Genomic DNA, 18,511 nt, shown 5'->3' with positions numbered 1-18,511 from the left:
CAAAGAATTTGCAATCTAGTGGGAAAAATAAGATAGACAAAAATGGCAATAAAGCAAAAATGTAAGTCCCTTGAGATAGATAGAAACAAAGAATTATGTTGGATACAAAGGCAGGGGAGGATATCTTATGCAGTATATCTAAAAAAAAAAAAAAAAAAAAAAAAAAAAAGCTTCATGGAAGATGTCAACCTGGGAATAATTTTGGGAGGTAGGAGTTTAGAGAGGGAGAAGTGCATCCCAGGTAGAGAAGGTAGAATAAACAGGTCAGAGACCAGAAAGCACATGTTATGTTTGCATATTGTAATATATACCAGTTTGGCAAGTGGTCAAGCATTTGTAATAGACTATTGGAAGATAAGATTGGAAAACTGGCTGGAGCCAGATGGCGGAAGCATTGAGTGTCCAAGGGAATGTGTTGTTATTAAGGTGTGTAAGCAAGGTTACTTCTTCATTATGTATACCCTTAAATCACCATCAAAATTACTTGATTGCCTCTGTTTCACTTTAACTAAGAAAGCCTGAATAAGAGAGATTTTCTATGGTGTATGCATGAAACCACATCTCCAAAATAAGGAATCCATTGCACATTATTTATGTCCCCTTTTATTTTCTGCATTTGCCTAACCTAGTAAATTGTGATGGAAGGTGGGACCTAGCCAACATAGTCACTTCCCCTCAGATCAAAACATTCAAGTCAAGTTCAGAATGAACATAAAACTTTCTCTATATATCTAATGATGAGCTAAGGTTCAGAGCTTTTTAGCTGAGCTCTGGTCTTACTGACTTAAAACATCTTAACGACACTGTAAATATTGTAAGAGTCACTGGGCTAGAGTCTGTAAAATGCTCCTCACGCCCTGCCTGCCTCTGCTAGAGTAGGCACTATGTAGTAAAGAAGGCGAGAGAATGTAGGACAAGTCCTACTGGCCTGGCAAGGGTCCCACCTAATTCCTCATGACGTGTTCAGTGCAGGTGACACCTCCTCGAAGGTGTGGATAGGCAGTTAATTTCATGGAGAGTAGGAGGTGTAGGTTCAGCTCTTTTTTTTTCCTTCTTCTTCTTCACAGTGGGGCATTATCTGAATGGTATTCATTCTCTCTTGAGTCTGGATATCGTGCAACAAGCAGCAACTGGAAGTTATTTTAATATAAGCAGAAGCCACTGAAAGATACTGGTGTGGGTCCTTATTTGGGAGGAAGAGTTGGTTGAGAAGTGCTCCTGGGTCAAGACTGAAGCCAATCCTTGCACAGGAAAATAACATCTGTGGCAGAGAACATCTGTGGGTTTCTTACCCCCGTCGCCACGGAAGCTATGCCGTGAAAAGACTTCTGGCCCATTGACACACAAGTTGAACCAATTCTTTTTTTTTTTTTTTTTTTTGAGGGGTGGAGGAAAAAAAAATATTGTTCGGGGTGTTTGAAGGATGGCCTCCCAGTTTCACCAGCTTCGGATCCTGGTCTGGAAGAATTGGCTAGGTGTCAAAAGGCAGCCGGTGAGTACAATTGAGGCAGGGGAGCTCTGTGGCAACGCTACAGGCAATCCTGATGACGCTAATGAAGGAAAAAGAAAAGAGTTTTAATTTGATTTTTAAAGCAGGAAATAAGATGTTTGGAAATCATCCCTGCATCTGTCTTCTAGCTAAACACATGAGTTTAAACTTGCCTTTCAGTAAATTAAAAGAGTAAACCAGGATATGCCTTGGGCAAAGAAAAGGATGCGGCTTGTTACTGGCTGAATTGGGACTAGTGTTGAATCCTAAGTTTCTGGCCAAGATGCTTTAAAAAAATTTTTAAATGAATTTAGTTATAAATTAGATGGCGAAATGTATGAGATGAAAGGTATAATAAATGGGAGAGAAATGTATTTGAAAACCAAAACCATAGAAATCTTGGTTGAAAAGTAAGATATAAAAAGGAAATAGTTTGCAGGCTGTTGGTATAGAAAAACTCCTAAGATACTTTAGTTATCTAAAAATTATTTACTAGAAATGCTAACCATGATCCAATGTATATGTGCCATGTTTCCAGAGTATCATGTTGCTCATTGCAACATCTTTTTTTATGCTCTTACATTCATGTTTGCTTTTTAAATTACAAAGCCAGCTATTAGATCCTCACCAGAAATGGTCTTGGTAGATTGAAAAAGGAATTGGCTTCTATGAGTTACCACATAGTCAGAAGAATGTTTGAAAACCAGAGAAATTCAGCAAGGCACTCAATATACTGCATTTTAGAGTGGTAATTCCCAGCCTTAAATGAATAATATAAATATTACGCAAATTGTATGCGTCATAGAAACCAACATTTTATCTATGCAACTTATCTCATTCTAGGTTTGCTTATAGTACCTGAACCCTTATTTAAATGTTCTGATGTGTAGATTAAGAGGGCGAAGTAAATGTTCTCTCACCTTTGTGATTTTGGTGGGTAGGATTTTAAATCTTAAGGCATTATGTGATTGCATGTGTGTGGGTTTGGACATAAATTTTAAATTATTACTATTTTTGTTTCATTGTTTTTTTACTGAAAGAAACACAAAGTAAAATTTCCCTTAATACCCATGGTAGGTTCTGTGTGGAATTCAGCAGGTTAGAGTCTGGATCGGTGATTATGGTCAAAAGACAAGAGTTGGGTTCTTGGTTTTGCTCCTTACCAGCTATAAGACTTGAGTAGCACATCACAGTTTGAGCACTGGCTTTCCCATTTCCCCAAATGGGCATGAGATCTACCGTATCTATCTCATAGGGTGAGAACCAAATGTACTAATGTATTTCAAATTGCTTTATAAATGATGGCAAACACTTGGCAAATAGGTTATAGAAAGATTGGGGCAATGTGGTTATATATTTTATTTGACATAATGATGAAAGGAGAAGGGATTATGAGAGAAGAAAAGAAATTTATATACAGTAAAGTTCTTAAGTGATGAAAACTCAATAGTTAAAAATAAAAGCATAGAGGAAGAGAAATACCAATTTTTACTGGATAAACAAAATGCTGAAGTTATATATTTTCCTTACAACTGCATTTTATCTAAAAATTTTTAAAAAGGCCTGAGACCCTGGCCACATGGCTCAGTTGTTTGGAACGTCATCCCATATGCCAAAAGATTGTGGGTTTGATTCCCTGTTGGGCACATACTGGATGCAGTCAATCTCTCTCTCTCTCTCTCTCTCTCTCTCTCTCTCTCTCTCTCTCTCTCTCCCTCCCTCCCTCCCTCTCTTTTTCTCTCCCCCCACTTCCTCTCTCTAAAAAAGGAATCAATAAAAAACATCCTCAAGTGAAGATTAAAAGAAACCCACAAAACCCTTAGGTGAATAAAATATATCATTGAGAAATTTTATCCTTAGAAACTTTAATAAGTTTCTCCCTCATCTATAACATAGCTGGTAAATCAATTTTCCACTTTGGAGTTTTTCTCTATTTTATTCAATTTCTGCTGGACATGGCATATTTAGAGGGGAGAGAAGTTAGGTGTGCTAAAATGTTTTCAGTATAATGCCTTATATTATTCCTCTTCAGCCAAAATCCCTAAAAAGCCCCAGTTAATTATATCTTTGCCCAGGGAAAGAGAATACATAAGCTACTAGTTCATTTTGGGACATCAGGTGATACAGAAGTTAGGGCACCCTAAGAGAATGGGTCCCAGGGCATAAAAGTCTTTGTTGCAGGAAGAAAGATTAGAAAAAGTCCAGAATTTGGGGTAACACAGAGGCCTCACCTGAACCCATTATGACCAACTAGAGGAACACAAGAGATTTTTAGAAAATAGTGGTGCCAAAAGAAGGGAAGACAATTTTAAGTGGAGGGTGAAAGGGCAAAGAAAGGTGTTTTTCTTTCTTCATACTTTTGTCTAGACTAGTCCTAAGTCTTGGTATTGGAAAGATTTGAGGACACTAGTGGAAAGAGCATATGTGTGCCACTGTTATTCATAAGGGAAGAATAAGAAAATCAAGGGGCTAGAAAATTAGGATTAAAGATTTAAAAGAAGATGAAATGAAAGAACATCGTGAAAATAAGAAATACAGACAAATTAGAAGACAGAGCACAGGAAAAAGCATGTGTATTACATTTAAGGAGAGGACATAGTCTTCTGGTAGGAACTGGCCTTTGTCATCCATCAAGTAATTATTTTAAATGCAAGCGTTTTAATTTCAATCTTTGTAATTGACCCAAATATGCAATTCTATCACAAAGCAAGGTAGTGGGAAAGATAGTCTATAAATGAAAAAAGCTAGAAATCTATTAATGGAGAAATAAATGATATATAAGAAAGAATAAAAAGAAAAACAAAGATATAGTAAAAATATTAAAGTAGAGAGGGGATTACTGAGGAAACATAGTATAAATTATATACTACAATAGAAAACGAGATAAGAATTTCAAACAGGTATGTAGTCTAAGAAATAGAATGTGGAATCTAATGAACAAAATAAACTAACAAACAAAACAGAAACAGACTCAAAGGTACAGAAAATGGACAGCTGTCAGAGGGGTGGGGGTTGAGGGATGGATGAGATGGGTGAAGGGATTAAGCAAAGAATAAATAATAGAAAGACTCATGGACACAGACAATATGGTGATTGTCAGAGGAAAAGGGGAGAGGTAGAAGAAGGTAAAGGAAGGATAAATGGTGATAGAAGGAGACTTGACTTGGAGTGGTAAACACACAATACAATACACAGGTGATGTATTGTAGAATTGTACACCTAAAATCTATATAATTTTATTAACCAATGTCACCAAAAAATTCAATTAAAAATAAATAGAATGACAGTGGGATAAGTTAAATGTTGAGTTTGGCTGCAAAAGAGGGAAGATGGGATCTTTAATTTTTGAGGTGATCACCCTCAAAATTGTTCTCAGAGTAAATGTTTCTCTCTTTCTCTTTCCCTCTCTGTAAAATCAAATACCAGGATTATGGAATATTTGGGATTATCTAAATGCTTTTATTTTATAGGGTTTCAGAGTATTCAATAGACTTGTCCATGCTCACATAGTGAATTTAAAGTCTCAAAGTCAGATTTTCCCCAAAATAGATCTATTCTTTCTATTACCTCCTGCTGCTTCTCTGTTGCCCCTGAGTTGAGTTTCCTTTCCCAATATTCTCTGATCCCTTCTCAGAGTTCAGGTCACCAACGAAGACATCATATGTGCTAAGGAGGCCTTAAGATAGTGCTGTTTTTTTAAAAAAAATATTAATGGCAACATCAATTCTCAATTACATTGGTAAACTAAAAATAAAAAGCCAAATTGAGATTCAATAGCATTTTTTTTGAGTTCAAAGAATAGCTAGGTATTCAGGATGCACGAAATTAGGCAGAAATCCAAACTGTGTTCTAATTAGGGGATGAAAGCAAAGGGTTGTATGAGAAAGGGAAGGGAAATAATTACATAAAGAAGAAATGAATTTCTATTGGTGCTTATAGGGACGAAGAGCTCTACATGGATGTTTACTGATTCTAAAAAAGGCCTGTAGTCTTCAATCTCTGTAATCAGGATGTTTGCTTTCCTGTTAGCTCCACAAACAGTTGTTTGGAAGACAAGGCTGCTCTGGCCCTGTCCAAAGGTTATTTTGTCCAAGTCAAACAGTCCAAAGGTTCAAGGAGCAAGGTGTGCAAGGAGGGAGGTGACTTTGGCTTCATTTTGAAATGGCTCCATTTATTTCATTTTTCATATTTCTCCCTTTTGATTGAGATCTTTCCTTGAAAGCATCTCTGATCAACCATTGGTAAGCAACACTGATCAGCTGTTGAAAGCTTCATTTATCTGTCACTGGTAAGGCTCATTTCCAGTATATCATGTACCATGTAGGAGGGAAAGTCGTTTTTGTAGGAATCTTAGGCCACATTTAAGCAACAAGAGCACCAGAACAGAGGAAGGTCTTACTGTCATGTTTCTTTAAGGGCAAACAACTAAAAATTAGTTCCTTGAAGTTTTTCACATGAACTCTCATAGGACTTAGTGATTATCTCAAGTCTCTGAGCAATCATTATCCAAGTGGTGTCTTTACAACATTGAGCTGTGTAAAGCAGACAAAATTTTATAACAAGAATTTCTAGAATGACAAACAAAATGCTAAGTTGAATTTGGAGATTAGACCTGAGTAGGGGAAATGTCTGAGCATAGCCAGATGAAAAGGTCAAGGACCATGGAGTGTCAGCAATCAGGTATTTAATAAGAGACATTTCTATGGGAACAAAAGAAAAACAAAGGTTAATGGTAAGTAACCAGTTTCTGAGCTGGGGGGCAGTCAGTCAAGAACAATTTTAGATATCATTGTTGAAGCATCGTTAGCTGTTTGAAATGTCTCTGATGATGTCATCCATTGTTCATATAGACTTTCCAAGTGGCTTACAGAACACCAGGCATGAAGATTGTTTAAGCATGAGCATTTGTGGTGACTTCTGTGAAGTTTATATCAAATTATTTACAGTCCATTTTCAGGGCTTCCAGAAAGTGGCAGCTTTAGTTCAAAATGATTTCAAGTCAAAAGTGGGAGAGAAATTGGAAACGTTGGTTTGAAGAGTTGAAGCCAAATATTTGAGCAAACTAAAAAAATTTAGGATTCAGTCCAGTTTACAGGTGGAAAATCAAACCTCAAAGCCAATGAACAGAATTAGTATCCACAAGTGTGTATTATAGCTTCTATTGAAATATAATTTTTTCTCTCTCTACAATTATCTACATTTTTATCAAAGATATTTTGCAAGCAAATTGCTTTTACTACAATTAAGTCTAGTTTTGATATACTTAGCCTGATTATCTATATAAATGCGTCGAATATGACAATTGATTATATAGACCCTTTTAAATCTGCTTTGCTTGAACTTTCCATAAGAAATCTTCAGATTAAACTTTTATCAGCCTCTTGGGGCTAAGAGGCCAAGCCAACTACTTGCCATTAGACTTCACCTGTAGTACTTTTTAGATTTGTGTCAATTCCTCTTGTCTTGAGGTCCCCAAAATACCCTGAGGTTCTTGTGCCTGCCAGGAAGTGACCTTCCTTACTCACTTGGTTAAACTGAGAACCCTATAAGCAAGGTACCGCGCCAATTTTTCCAAGGAGGTTTTATTGGCTTCTAACCCATTTCATGACCAACTCATCTGAGGTGTCCAGTGCCCTTCTGCTCTTAAATGCTCTTACCTGTGTTCACTAATTTTGCAGCTTTGTTTTCCAAGGCTCCCTTAGCAACACTTTCACCTCATGTACACTTAGCCCACAATAACATTTATTTAAATAGATGCTCATCTGGTGAGATCTGCAGAAATCATCAGTTTGCAGGGGCCAGCCCAGACAACAGGTTTATAAAATTTGAGCTTGTGTTGGTCCCTTTTGAATCTCTTTCTTATGACAAACAACACAATAGAGATAAAGGAAAGAAACATGTAAGAATGCACAACAAAAATTTGTACTAACCTGCCAGTAGCTCTAAGCTACTCAACACCCAGGGAACTTCTGACAAGCATGAAAGAAGCCCTTCCTGAGGAAAATTTCTTATGTGGTATCGAGTTCCTGTGGCAGCAGCCACGTGGGCACCCCATGTGGGCAATGCCTCCCTGAGGGAATTCCCCTACTGATCTCAAAGAAAGTCACTGACCTCAACCAAAAAGGAGGGAAGTCAGGAGCCTGATAGAAATTACTAGTGCGTGGTCCATGGAAACAGTGAACACAAAAGAGGCTCATGTGGGGATCTTATCAGGTTTCAGGGGACTCTGGTCCATGAAGATAAGGTTACTTCAGGTCCCCATATTTGTTAACCAAAAAAATCAAAAGCCACCTGTGAGCAGCAATAAGCATTTATTTAAGATCAAAGAATAGTTACTCAAGAAGCACTGATTTAGGCAGAAACCCAAATTTTGTCCTGATTATGGGGTGTAGGTAATGGATTTTTATGAGAAAGGGAAGGGAAACAATTACATGAATAGAAAGAAGGAACTTCTATTGGTGCTAATAGGCTAAGTTCTTCTTTAACTCTACATGGCTATTTACTGATTCTAAAAATGTTTGTAATTTTCAGTTCTTGTAGTCAGGTTGTTCAATTTCCTCTTAGCTGTATGCACAGCTGTATGGAAGACAATGCTGCTTTGCCCCCGCCCCCTCCCCAAAGGTTATTTTGCCAAAGGCAAACATTTTAAGGGTTCAAAGAGCAAGATGTACAAGGCCATTTCTATGGTCTGGTGGTTCCAACTTCATTTTGAAATGGCTCCATTTATGTCATTTTTCTCAATTGCAAAAAACAAATACTAAAAAAGTGTGAAAAAAATCACATTAATCACGAACAGAAATGTTAGGTAATAGAGAAAATCAATTAAATGCAGTTGCTACCCTGCTGGGTTTGTAATGTAACTCTTAAAATAATGGGAAAATGAAGATACATTCCACTGGAAATGGTTAGCAACAGGGATGCTAGTTAATGACAGGAAAGAGTCCTTGTGCAGCAAAGAGACAGAAAGACTGGATAGTTAAGGTAAGAGTTTATCTTTCATGAAGAAGATGGGTTCTGAAGAGCATATCAAAGAATGATTCTTGATGTCTATTGAAGTAAAATCTAATTCCAGACTTATGACCTGAAGAAAGAAAATTAACTTCAGCTGTTTACAGTATTTTCTGTTGTAACTTTATCTAGTGGATTGCACTTTAGCTCAGTTGATGATAGAGCTGTTTTTTTCTATCACAGACATTCCTACAACTTGATACTCTTCTAACACTTTGGATCAAGTTTGACACTTCCTCCTCAATCCCCATATTGCCCATGTAACTTCCCCTCAGAGTGACTAGAGAAAGAGGAAGACTTAGCTTCAAAATTTTGGAGCAGTGCACTCTATGTATTAAAACAATTTTTTAGAATAAAAAATTTATAATTAAACTCTAGTCCCCAAATTTAAAATTCTAAATCATTTTAAAATGAACTAGACCTTATACAATTCAGTCAACTATGTCTTCAAATGTTCCAGGCTTTTCATCTCCTCTGGGTCTATTCCACTCACTCCCTTAATACCATTTAATTGTTAAAAGAAATTAGATCTACCTATTGATTATGGTGCTTGTCACATAGTGGCCATGAACATTTTATTAGTTTAGTCAATCAATAAAAAGTAAATGAGATGAAAATGTTTTATTTATTTTTACTTTTTAAAAATATATGTTTTATTGTGTTCAGAGAGGAAGGGGAGGGTGAGAGAGATAGAAACATCAATGATGAGAGAGAATCATTGTGTGCCCTTAATTGGAATTGAACCTGGGGCCCTTCAGTCCTCAGGCCGAGGCTCTATCCACTGAACCAAACCAACTAGGGCTATTTTATTTTTTAAAGTATATTTTTATTGACTTCAGAGAGGAGAGGGAGAGATAGAAACATCATTGATGAGAGAGAGAATCATTGATCGGCTGCCTCCTGCACGCCCTACACTGGGGATCGAGCCTGCAACCTGGGCATGTGCCCTGACTGGGAATCTAACATGACCTCCTGATTCATAGGTCAATGCTCAACCACTGAGCCACGCCATCTGGGTGAGATGAAAATGTTTTAGAAATAGATAAGTAAATAAGCTTAAAGTCCAATAAAAATGTGTTGTTTTTATGTACATCATAGAAAGTTTACCAAACTCCAAAATGTATTATAACCTATAAGCACAGATTTCAGAAAAAGTCTTTGATCCCAGTTTCCACATGGTCTTTTATATGGATGACAGTGTTAATAGGCAAAAAGCCCAATTAACAGAACTCTTGCCACTTTAGTTTCTTGTTTTGGGGGTTAAACTAATGTTTATTCCAGATCTAAAGTACAACCAGACTCTTACTTCAGAATGTGAACTTGGGAATCCTCTTGCTACCATCAAGTAACAGTCATCCTTCACTTATGGGACAATCCACAAAGGAAGGAATAGAAGAGAAAGGAAGAGGCAGTGTACTTTACTTATGGAAAGTTAGGCAAGTGTTATTTTCCAGTTTGTAATAAAAAGTTATGATTTGAGGTTACAGGATGACTTTCAAATAACTTTTAATGTTCATATAGGCTGAACTAATAAAAAGATAGTATTAGGGTCAAAGAGAGCAAGTGATCCGTTTTGTAGTGGTTTGGATATAGCTTTATGGTACAGGTGCTGAAGCCAGGATCCCTGGGTTCAAAGATCAGCTCTATGATTTATGACTTAAGGAATGGAGGCTTATTTAGTGTCTTTAAGGTTCCAATTTTTCCCATCTGCAAGAGGAAATGAGGTGATTATATTAAATAAGATAATGTATATTAAGTGTTTTACATAGCATCTTGTACTTTCTAAGCAATCAATAACTATTAGCTATTGTCACTTGGGGTATTATATTGAATTCTGATATAATTGTAAGGAGAACACTTGACAACAAGAATTTACAGTGGGAAAGATATTTCAAAATCATTTTTAACAGGGAATGGCTGAAGGAACTGGCACTGGTACCTAAGAGGAGAGGGGACTTTGTTTCTCTTCAAATACTTGTTGAATTCTCATGTGAAAGAGAAGGCCAAACTAAGACAAACAAGTGTTAGTCAAAACAGGAAGATATCCCCTTGATATAAGCAAAATAAATAAATAAATAAATAAATAAATAAATAAATAAATAAAATAAGACAATATAAGTTGTCCAATAATAAAGAAGTCTTGTGAAATAGTTAACTTCTAGTCACTAGAAGCATTCAAGTAGAGGTTGGATAACCATATGGCAGGGATGTTTTCCCTGTCTCTTAATGCACTAGTCATTCTGGACTTATTTCTTTTCCTGGAACATTTCACCCTCTTTTCCATCTGTGGGTCTTCACCCATATGTTTTCTCTGCTGAAAAGACTCCTACTTCTTTTTCACACTCCATCCAACATACCTATCTTTTCTTCTTCCTGACCTTTTCCATCTTTTAGGTTTTAATCAGCACCTCCTGCTTTATTTTCCTTCCACACTCTTTACTTCCTATGTCTTATTCCTGTTATCTATTGCATATGGTTAAAATTATTTTTAATATTTTCTTTCCTCAAAAGACTGAAACTTTTAGTTTCTCTATTCTCAGTGCCTAGCATACAGTATACAGTAGGGCTCAATAATTTTATATAATAATAATAATAAATGATTACTGTAGTATATGTTAAACCCTAAGTTTCCTTAAGACTCTCCAAGACTATGATTCCCTGAAGGGGAAGAAGAATCTTCATCTTAAACATTTTACTTTTATTTATTTTCAGAGTTAGAAAAGAAATCCCCATTGCAATTTGAAAATTGTAATGATAACCACTGTCATTCATTTTGGACACAACCAACTTCTGACCACTCAATTTTAAGGGATGTATCTATCTATCTATCTATCTATCTATCTATCTATCTATCTATCATCTATCTATATCATCATCTATCTACCTATCTTTCTATCATCCATCTCTGTGTCTACATATATTGCACATATATTCTGTGGTTCTGTCTACTCTTGGAAACAGTGACATCCCAATAGCAACCAGCACACTTAGCTCTCATCTGTGCACTAAAATAAGCTAGCACTTCCTGGAAAATGGGTATTTTCAGGACCAGGGCAGAGAAAGTACACAATGAGGCAGAAAAACGTGTGGAACCAGAAAGAAGGAAATAATCCTGTATAATAAAGAGGTGATATACAAATTGACTCTCATGCCTTCACAAGATGGCTGTCTACAACTAGGCCAGCAGGGGTGTTAGTGAGGGATGACAAAATGACTGAACAGCAGGCTGCGTGGGTCGACCGACCAGGCCAGCAGGGGGGACAGTTGGGGGCGACCAGGCCGGCGGGGGGGGGGGGTGCAGTTGGGGGCAACCAGGCCAGCAGAGGGGGGTAGTTGGGGGTGACCAGGCAGGCAGGCAGGTGAGTGATTAGGAGCCAGTGGTCCAGAATTGTGAGAGGGATATCTGACTGCCAGTTTAGGTCTGATCCCCGGGATTGGGCCTAAACCAGCAGTTGGACATCACCCTAGAGGTCCTGGATTGGAGAGGCTGGGCTGAGGGGACCCCTTCCCTGCACGAATTTCATGCACTGGGCCTCTAGTTGTTATATACATATTTATCACTGTAGTTCATGTATCTTTATACATTTGGAAACCCAGCAGTTCACACACATATCCTTAACTCAAACCCAACATTAAAGAGTTCATTCTAGTTTTCTCCCTTTCCATGTTCTAAATTCCCCTGATGGGTAGTGAGGAACCTGGCTTCTCTAATGGGGCATATTGACTTTTTGGTCAGCCTCCCTATATGAAACCAATTGCCTGATCTTCGCTCTGCACAGACACCTTCCTTACCCAACGGACACCCCATGTCTGGCTGCTGCAGGTGTCCTCTTTAACTTACTAGGGACCCACCTCCCTCACTGTGTCACTGTGGGGCACCCAGTCATAGAATGGACTTACCTTGGTGGGCACTACCTAAGGACTTTCAGACACTGAAATTTTCAAAAGCTGAAAGGGAATAGAAAGAGAAAGGATGGGACATCTCAATAGAAAATAATCCCTGGAGAAATAAAAGGAGACAAATGCCATGGCTCAGTGTGCCTATGCCCTTCAATGTCAAGAATGCAGGGAGGCCTGACTGACGTGGCTCAATGGTTGAGTGTCGACCTGTGAACCAGGAGGTCGTATTTTGGTTCCTGTCTGGGTTACCTGCCCAGGTTGCGGGCTTGATCCCCAGTGTGGGGCATGCGGGAAGCAGACAATCAATGATTCTCTCTCATCATTGATGTTTCTATCTCTCTCTCCCTCTCCCTTCCTCTCTAAAATAAATAAAAATACATTTTTAAAAAGGAATGCAGAGGGGGTGGAAGGCAAATGAGGTATAGAGGCAAGTGTGAGGTAAGTTAAAATATCAGCAAAAATATGAAACTGTTAAAAACTGCTTTTCCCAAAGTTTCCAGTAGTCCCAAATCTATAAGATCATTATATTAGCCCTTTCTCTAAACCAGTGGTCGGCAAACTCATTAGTCAACAGAGCCAAATATCAACAGTACAACGATTGAAATTTCTTTTGAGAGACAAATTTTTTAAACTTAAACTTCTTCTAATGCCACTTCTTCAAAATAGACTCGCCCAGGCCATGGTATTTTGTGGAAGAGCCACACACAAGAGGCCAAAGAGCCGCATGTGGCTCGCGAGCCGCAGTTTGCCGACCACGGCTGTAAACCAATAGCAAGAAAAGCCATGACTCATTAGTTTAGCATTTGGATCCTTGGCACACATTTTCTTCCAGGTTATTTATGATAATATTTAGAATGGAGTTGAGAGCAATCCTGCTGCTATGAAAATTTAAGTTTTGTTTGTTTCTGGCTTTTGTGATTAACTTGTCAGCCTTAACATTACTGCGACCACAGTGTGAACGGCTCTGTATTTCTTATCCTTCTAAAACGCAGCATTCAGAAATGTTCTTCAAACCTCTCTGACCTACAATCCCAGGGGAAATATTGTGATAATAAATTGCTTATGGGCCTAGCTGTGATTTTTATCTGTAACAGAGTAAAAAATGCCTTAAACTACACTGATATACTAGTAGATTACATTTTGGGCTGGACTTAAATCGTGTCAAAAATTAACTTCAAAATTTACCAAAACCTCTTCATGAAGCCATCAAATTAGGGCCTAATCTCCAAATTTATAGGGAACTCATACATCTTAACAAAAAGAAGATAAAGAATCCAATCAAAAAATGGGCAAAGGACTTAAATAGACACCCTTTGAAAGTTGACATACAGAAGACCGAGAGACATGTGAAAACATGCTCTAAATCACTAATCATCCGAGAGCTGCAAATCAAAACAATAGTGTGGTACCATCTCACACTTGTCAGAATGGCTATCATCAACAAATCAACAAAGGACAAGTGGGTGAGGATGTGAAGAAAAAGGAACTCTCCTGCCCTGCTGGTGGGAATGCAGACTGGTGCAGCCACTGTGGAAAACAGTATGGAGTTTCCTCAAAAAATTAAAAATGGAACTCCCATTTGACCCAGTGATCCCACTTCTGGAAATATATCCCAAGAAAACAAAGACCAATAAGAAATGACATATGCATACCTATGTTCATAGCAGCACAATTTACAATAGCTAAGATTTGGACACAGCCTAAGTGCCCATCAGCTGATGAGTAGATTAGAAAACTGTGGTACATCTACACAATTGAAAACTATGCTGCTATAAAAATACAAGGAATTCTTACCGTTCACAACAGAATGGATGGAACTGGAAAGCAGTATGCTAAGTGAAATAAGCCAGTCAGAGAAAGATAAATATCACATGATCTCACTCATTTGTGTAATATAATGAACATTATGTATAAACTGATGAACAAAAATAGATATAGAGACAAAGAAGCATCAAACAGGCTGCCAAGCTTCAGTGGGAAGGCAGGGGAGGGGTAAGAGATCAACCAAAGGACTTGTATGCATGTGTATAAGCCTAACCAATGGACACAGACACTAGGGGGGTGAGGACATGTGCTAGAGGGCAGGGGTTGGCCGGTGGGGGTGGGGGGAGATCAGTAGAAGAAAAAGGAGACATATGTATTACTATACGTAATACTTTAAACAATAAAATAAAACTTAAAAAAAGCCTTCAAAGTAGATAAACCAAAAGACCACTTAAAGATATCCCACGACATATTCTCCTTATTTAAATGTGAATGTAATTAATCTCAGTTTCTCCCTGAATTCTCATGAGGTTACTATAGAAAAATGAATAGATGCTCCTGAAAGTAGCTATGGGACATTAAACCTACTCAGATGGATCCTTTTTTAAAAAGAATAACTATGGCTTCAAATATAAGACCAATAAATCCACAGACATTATATTTTTGTAACCTTAATTCTTTATAGTCTGCATTTCAAATGAGTCACATTGAATAAAGATAATAACTTGTATCATATCTAGGATCCTTAAAACATAGACTTTAATTTTCAAATATATCATACTAGGCTACAATAATAACACATCCCAGTGCAAGAAATTCATGCAAGGGGGAGGGGTGTGTGTCCCTCAGCCCAGCCTGCACCCTCTCCAATCTGGGACATCCCTCTCACAATCCAGGACTGCTGGCTCCCAACTGCTCGCCTGCCTGCCTGCCTGATTGTCCCTAACCACTTCTGCCTGCCAGCCTGATCAACCCCTAACCACTCCCATGACAGCCTGATCAATGCCTAACTGCCCACCCCTGCAGGCCTGGTCCCCCCCAACTGTCCTCCCCTGTATACCTAGTCCCCCCCCAACTGCCCTTCCCTGCAGGCCTGGGTCCCCCCCAACTGCCCTCCCCTGCTGGCCTGATCACCCACAACTGCCCTCCCCTGCCGGCCATCTTGTGGTGGCCATCTTGTGTCCACATGGGGGTGGCCATCTTTGACCACATGGGGGTGGCCATCTTGTGTGTTAGAGTGATGGTCAATTTGCATATTACCTCTTTATTATATAGGATATATAAATACGTATATATATATATTTAAAAATATTTTTATTGATTTCAGAGAGGAAGGGAGGAGAGAAAGAAAAACATCAATGATGAGAGAGAATCATTGAATGAATGCCTCCTGCACTCCCCACACTGGGGATCAAGCCTCACACACCCCTCTCCCTTGCACATGCTGTGACTGGGAATCGAACAATGATCTTCTGGTTCATAGGTCAACGCTCAACCACTGAGCCATGCCAACCCAGGCACATTTTATATTTTTTATAGCACTTGTATTTTTGCAATACACTTTCTGTAATTCTTTCTTACTTGTTTCTCAGAGCAGTATGGTAATTTTAAAAAAGACCTCGCCTAAGTATTTTGATATTCAGATCCTTGTTCCCTGCTCTGCTTCCCAACTGGGTATGTGACTTTGGATAATTATGCTAACCTTCTGTATCCCAGAAAAGAAAAAAAGAGAGTTGGAAGAGATCAAGGCTTCTTAACCTCCAATATGCTATGGATCTCTTTGGCAGCCTGGTGAAATATATGACTCCTCTAAGAATAATGTTTTTAAATCAATAAAATAAGTAGTATTACAAATAAAACAAATTATATTGAAATTCAGTTATTAAGGTATTTAAAAGCAAATTTAGGACATGGCAATGTGTTTATTATAGCATTAACTAACTAAATAAATATTATGAACCCATAACTACTGTAATTTTAATTTCACAATAATTGTAAATAGCACTTGGAGGTCTCTACAACAACACTAATGTTATTTGAAAATATCCCTGGTTTCTATTGGTGACCAAGTCACAGGTACTTCTAATCATACTCTGGTTTGTTGATTACATCCATCATCAATAGAAATGCTAAATTTCAATAACAAGCTGGAGAAAATAAAAATGTGATCTTTTTTTCTCCTATCCAGGTTTATGAATGCCCTGAATTCTATTCATTAATTGATCTCAAGGGAGATTTTCAACAAAAATAGTCCAGGACTTTATAAACAATCCTGCCAGTTAGGTGGGTGGCATATATTTAGAACTGCTCTACTCCCAGTATGGTGCTTGGGCTCAGCACCAGCAGCACCCACCTGGAGCTTAATAGAAAAGCAGGGTTTCTGGCTCTGCCTCTCGTCTACTGAATCCTGTTCTACATGCATACACGACCCTAGGTGACGTGGTATGCACATTAGTACTTGAGAAGCGCTGTATATAGTCTGGGAGCTTTTCAGCTATGACCAAACCCAGCACCTCAGGATTCCTTACATCAAGAGTCAACTTCTTTTTTTAAACCCAAAGTCTAAGAAGTTGGTGACAGGTCTGCTCGCAAGGAGAGCAGTGCTATTAGACACACAATGGAGATATCCAGAGAGAATTGAGATCAGGAGTTTCCTAAGGATCAATACTTGAATGGGTCTAGATTGTTTTGGAGAATTAAAGAGCCCCAGGCAGTGGCTTGAGATTTGGCAGAAGCAAGCTGTCTCTGAAAAGTGGGGGAGGAATGATAATAAGTCTGATTGCATAACCAGGCAGAAACAGAGTTCCAAGTTTTACTTTATTAAGTCTAGGCAAGGTTTGTTCGGTACAGTTTGGTTTGCGTGCTATAACTGTTTGCATGCCACAGTTAATGTTTTTTTGTTAATGCATGTTTGAAAAATTTTATAGGTATGTAAAATATTAAGCAGTTGATGTCTTACACAACACATCATGTCTGCATGGGGAGAAAAGCCACTCTTGAAGTGTCTTACAGTGAAGTTCTCTGATAGAAATTTAATGCAGTATCAGTATACATTTTTAAATATTTATTTTGTACCAGTGAAAATTCAGGGATCTATAAGACACTGTTCCTGCCATAAAAGAGTTGCCAACTTATTTTGTGAGTCAGGCAGAAAAATTTTGATGGTAAGAGTATGTTACGTTCTGTGATAGAAGCAGACACAAGATGCTATTTATAGAGGTATGCTGGGGGGTGTTGCATAAAACTTGGAGTTCCTGTTTACTCACTTACTCATTGACTCAATTATTCATTTATTTATTTGTTCAATGATGTCTATTGAACCATTATTCAATGTCACCCACTAACCTTGTTGGCTGCGCATAAAATGTTGACTTTGGAATTGGTAAAAGAGGTCTACGCTACAATCCTGTTAGGTTTTGTATGCCCTGTTTAGAATGCTGAGCCTTACCCAACAAGCAACTGGGAAAACAATGGATTTTAAGTTAAGAACTTACTGATCAGATTTGAAGTTTAATATCATCACTTTTAGGGTAGTCATGAGAGGTGACTGGAAAGGGGTTTCAGAAGATCATTTTAAGGTTTTAAGCTTGGAAAAAATCTTGTGTTCATTTCTAGATCTCTTTCATTTAAAAAATGCCCTCATTTCCTTTTTATTAATAATATTTACAGGCAAATACTTGTTTTGTGTTGGAATGTTATAGAATGATGTATTTCTTGTCAGGTTTTTTGGTTCAGCAATATAATTAATATATTTTTTTTCTTATCATTATTTTGCAGCTTTGGACACTTGTCTTGATTTTATGGCCAGTCATTATTTTTATAATTTTGGCTATTACTCGGACCAAATTTCCTCCAAGAGCAAAACCAACTTGTAAGTAAATGAAAATTTTTCCCCCTAACTTTTGAATTGTAGTTAAAAATATTTTGATACTACTTTAGTGTTTTATTCTAAATTTTTTAAAATAGGGTTTCCTCTTGAAAACATTTATATAAATACTTGGTATGTTTTCTTCCATATTTTTGAATTCATAACAAAGATGGGCCTGTAATATTTATTTAGAAAAATACAAAGCATGTAGGAGCTGTGCTTTATCTGTAAAATATGGACTCATTCATTATTCATCTCATAGATGTCACCATGGTCTGCACAACACAAACAAGCAGCAGTCTCAGCTAGATCATTGTTTACTTTTGTGCTGTAGCAGAAACTATAGACTGGTATTTGATCAACTGAATGAATGAAATCCAGAGTTCCACAAAAAGATCTATTATCTCTCCTCAGGGCAGATACTGGAATGGTACAAATGTATCAACGCAGTTTGAGAGGATTGGTTTCCAATTAGTGTTATT

At 37.7% G+C, this 18,511-nt stretch overlaps 1 protein-coding gene across 1 annotated transcript in view; it reads left to right on the top strand.

The window, feature by feature from the left end:
* Nucleotides 1-1,423: 1,423 nt before the first annotated feature.
* Nucleotides 1,424-18,511, top strand: part of ABCA12 (ATP binding cassette subfamily A member 12) — a gene marked incomplete at both ends in the record, with an annotated part of 173,372 nt that continues 156,284 nt past the window's right edge. Inside the window, 2 exons of the mRNA XM_079782526.1 lie at nucleotides 1,424-1,492; nucleotides 17,939-18,032. Coding sequence (XP_079638652.1) covers nucleotides 1,424-1,492; nucleotides 17,939-18,032 — 163 coding nt within the window. The remainder of the gene's footprint in view (nucleotides 1,493-17,938; nucleotides 18,033-18,511) is intronic.

The sequence above is a fragment of the Cnephaeus nilssonii genome, assembly GCF_951640355.1.
Source record: "Cnephaeus nilssonii genome assembly, chromosome: 10".
Lineage (NCBI taxonomy): Eukaryota > Metazoa > Chordata > Mammalia > Chiroptera > Vespertilionidae > Cnephaeus > Cnephaeus nilssonii.
This window is presented reverse-complemented; position numbering and strand designations above follow the sequence as displayed.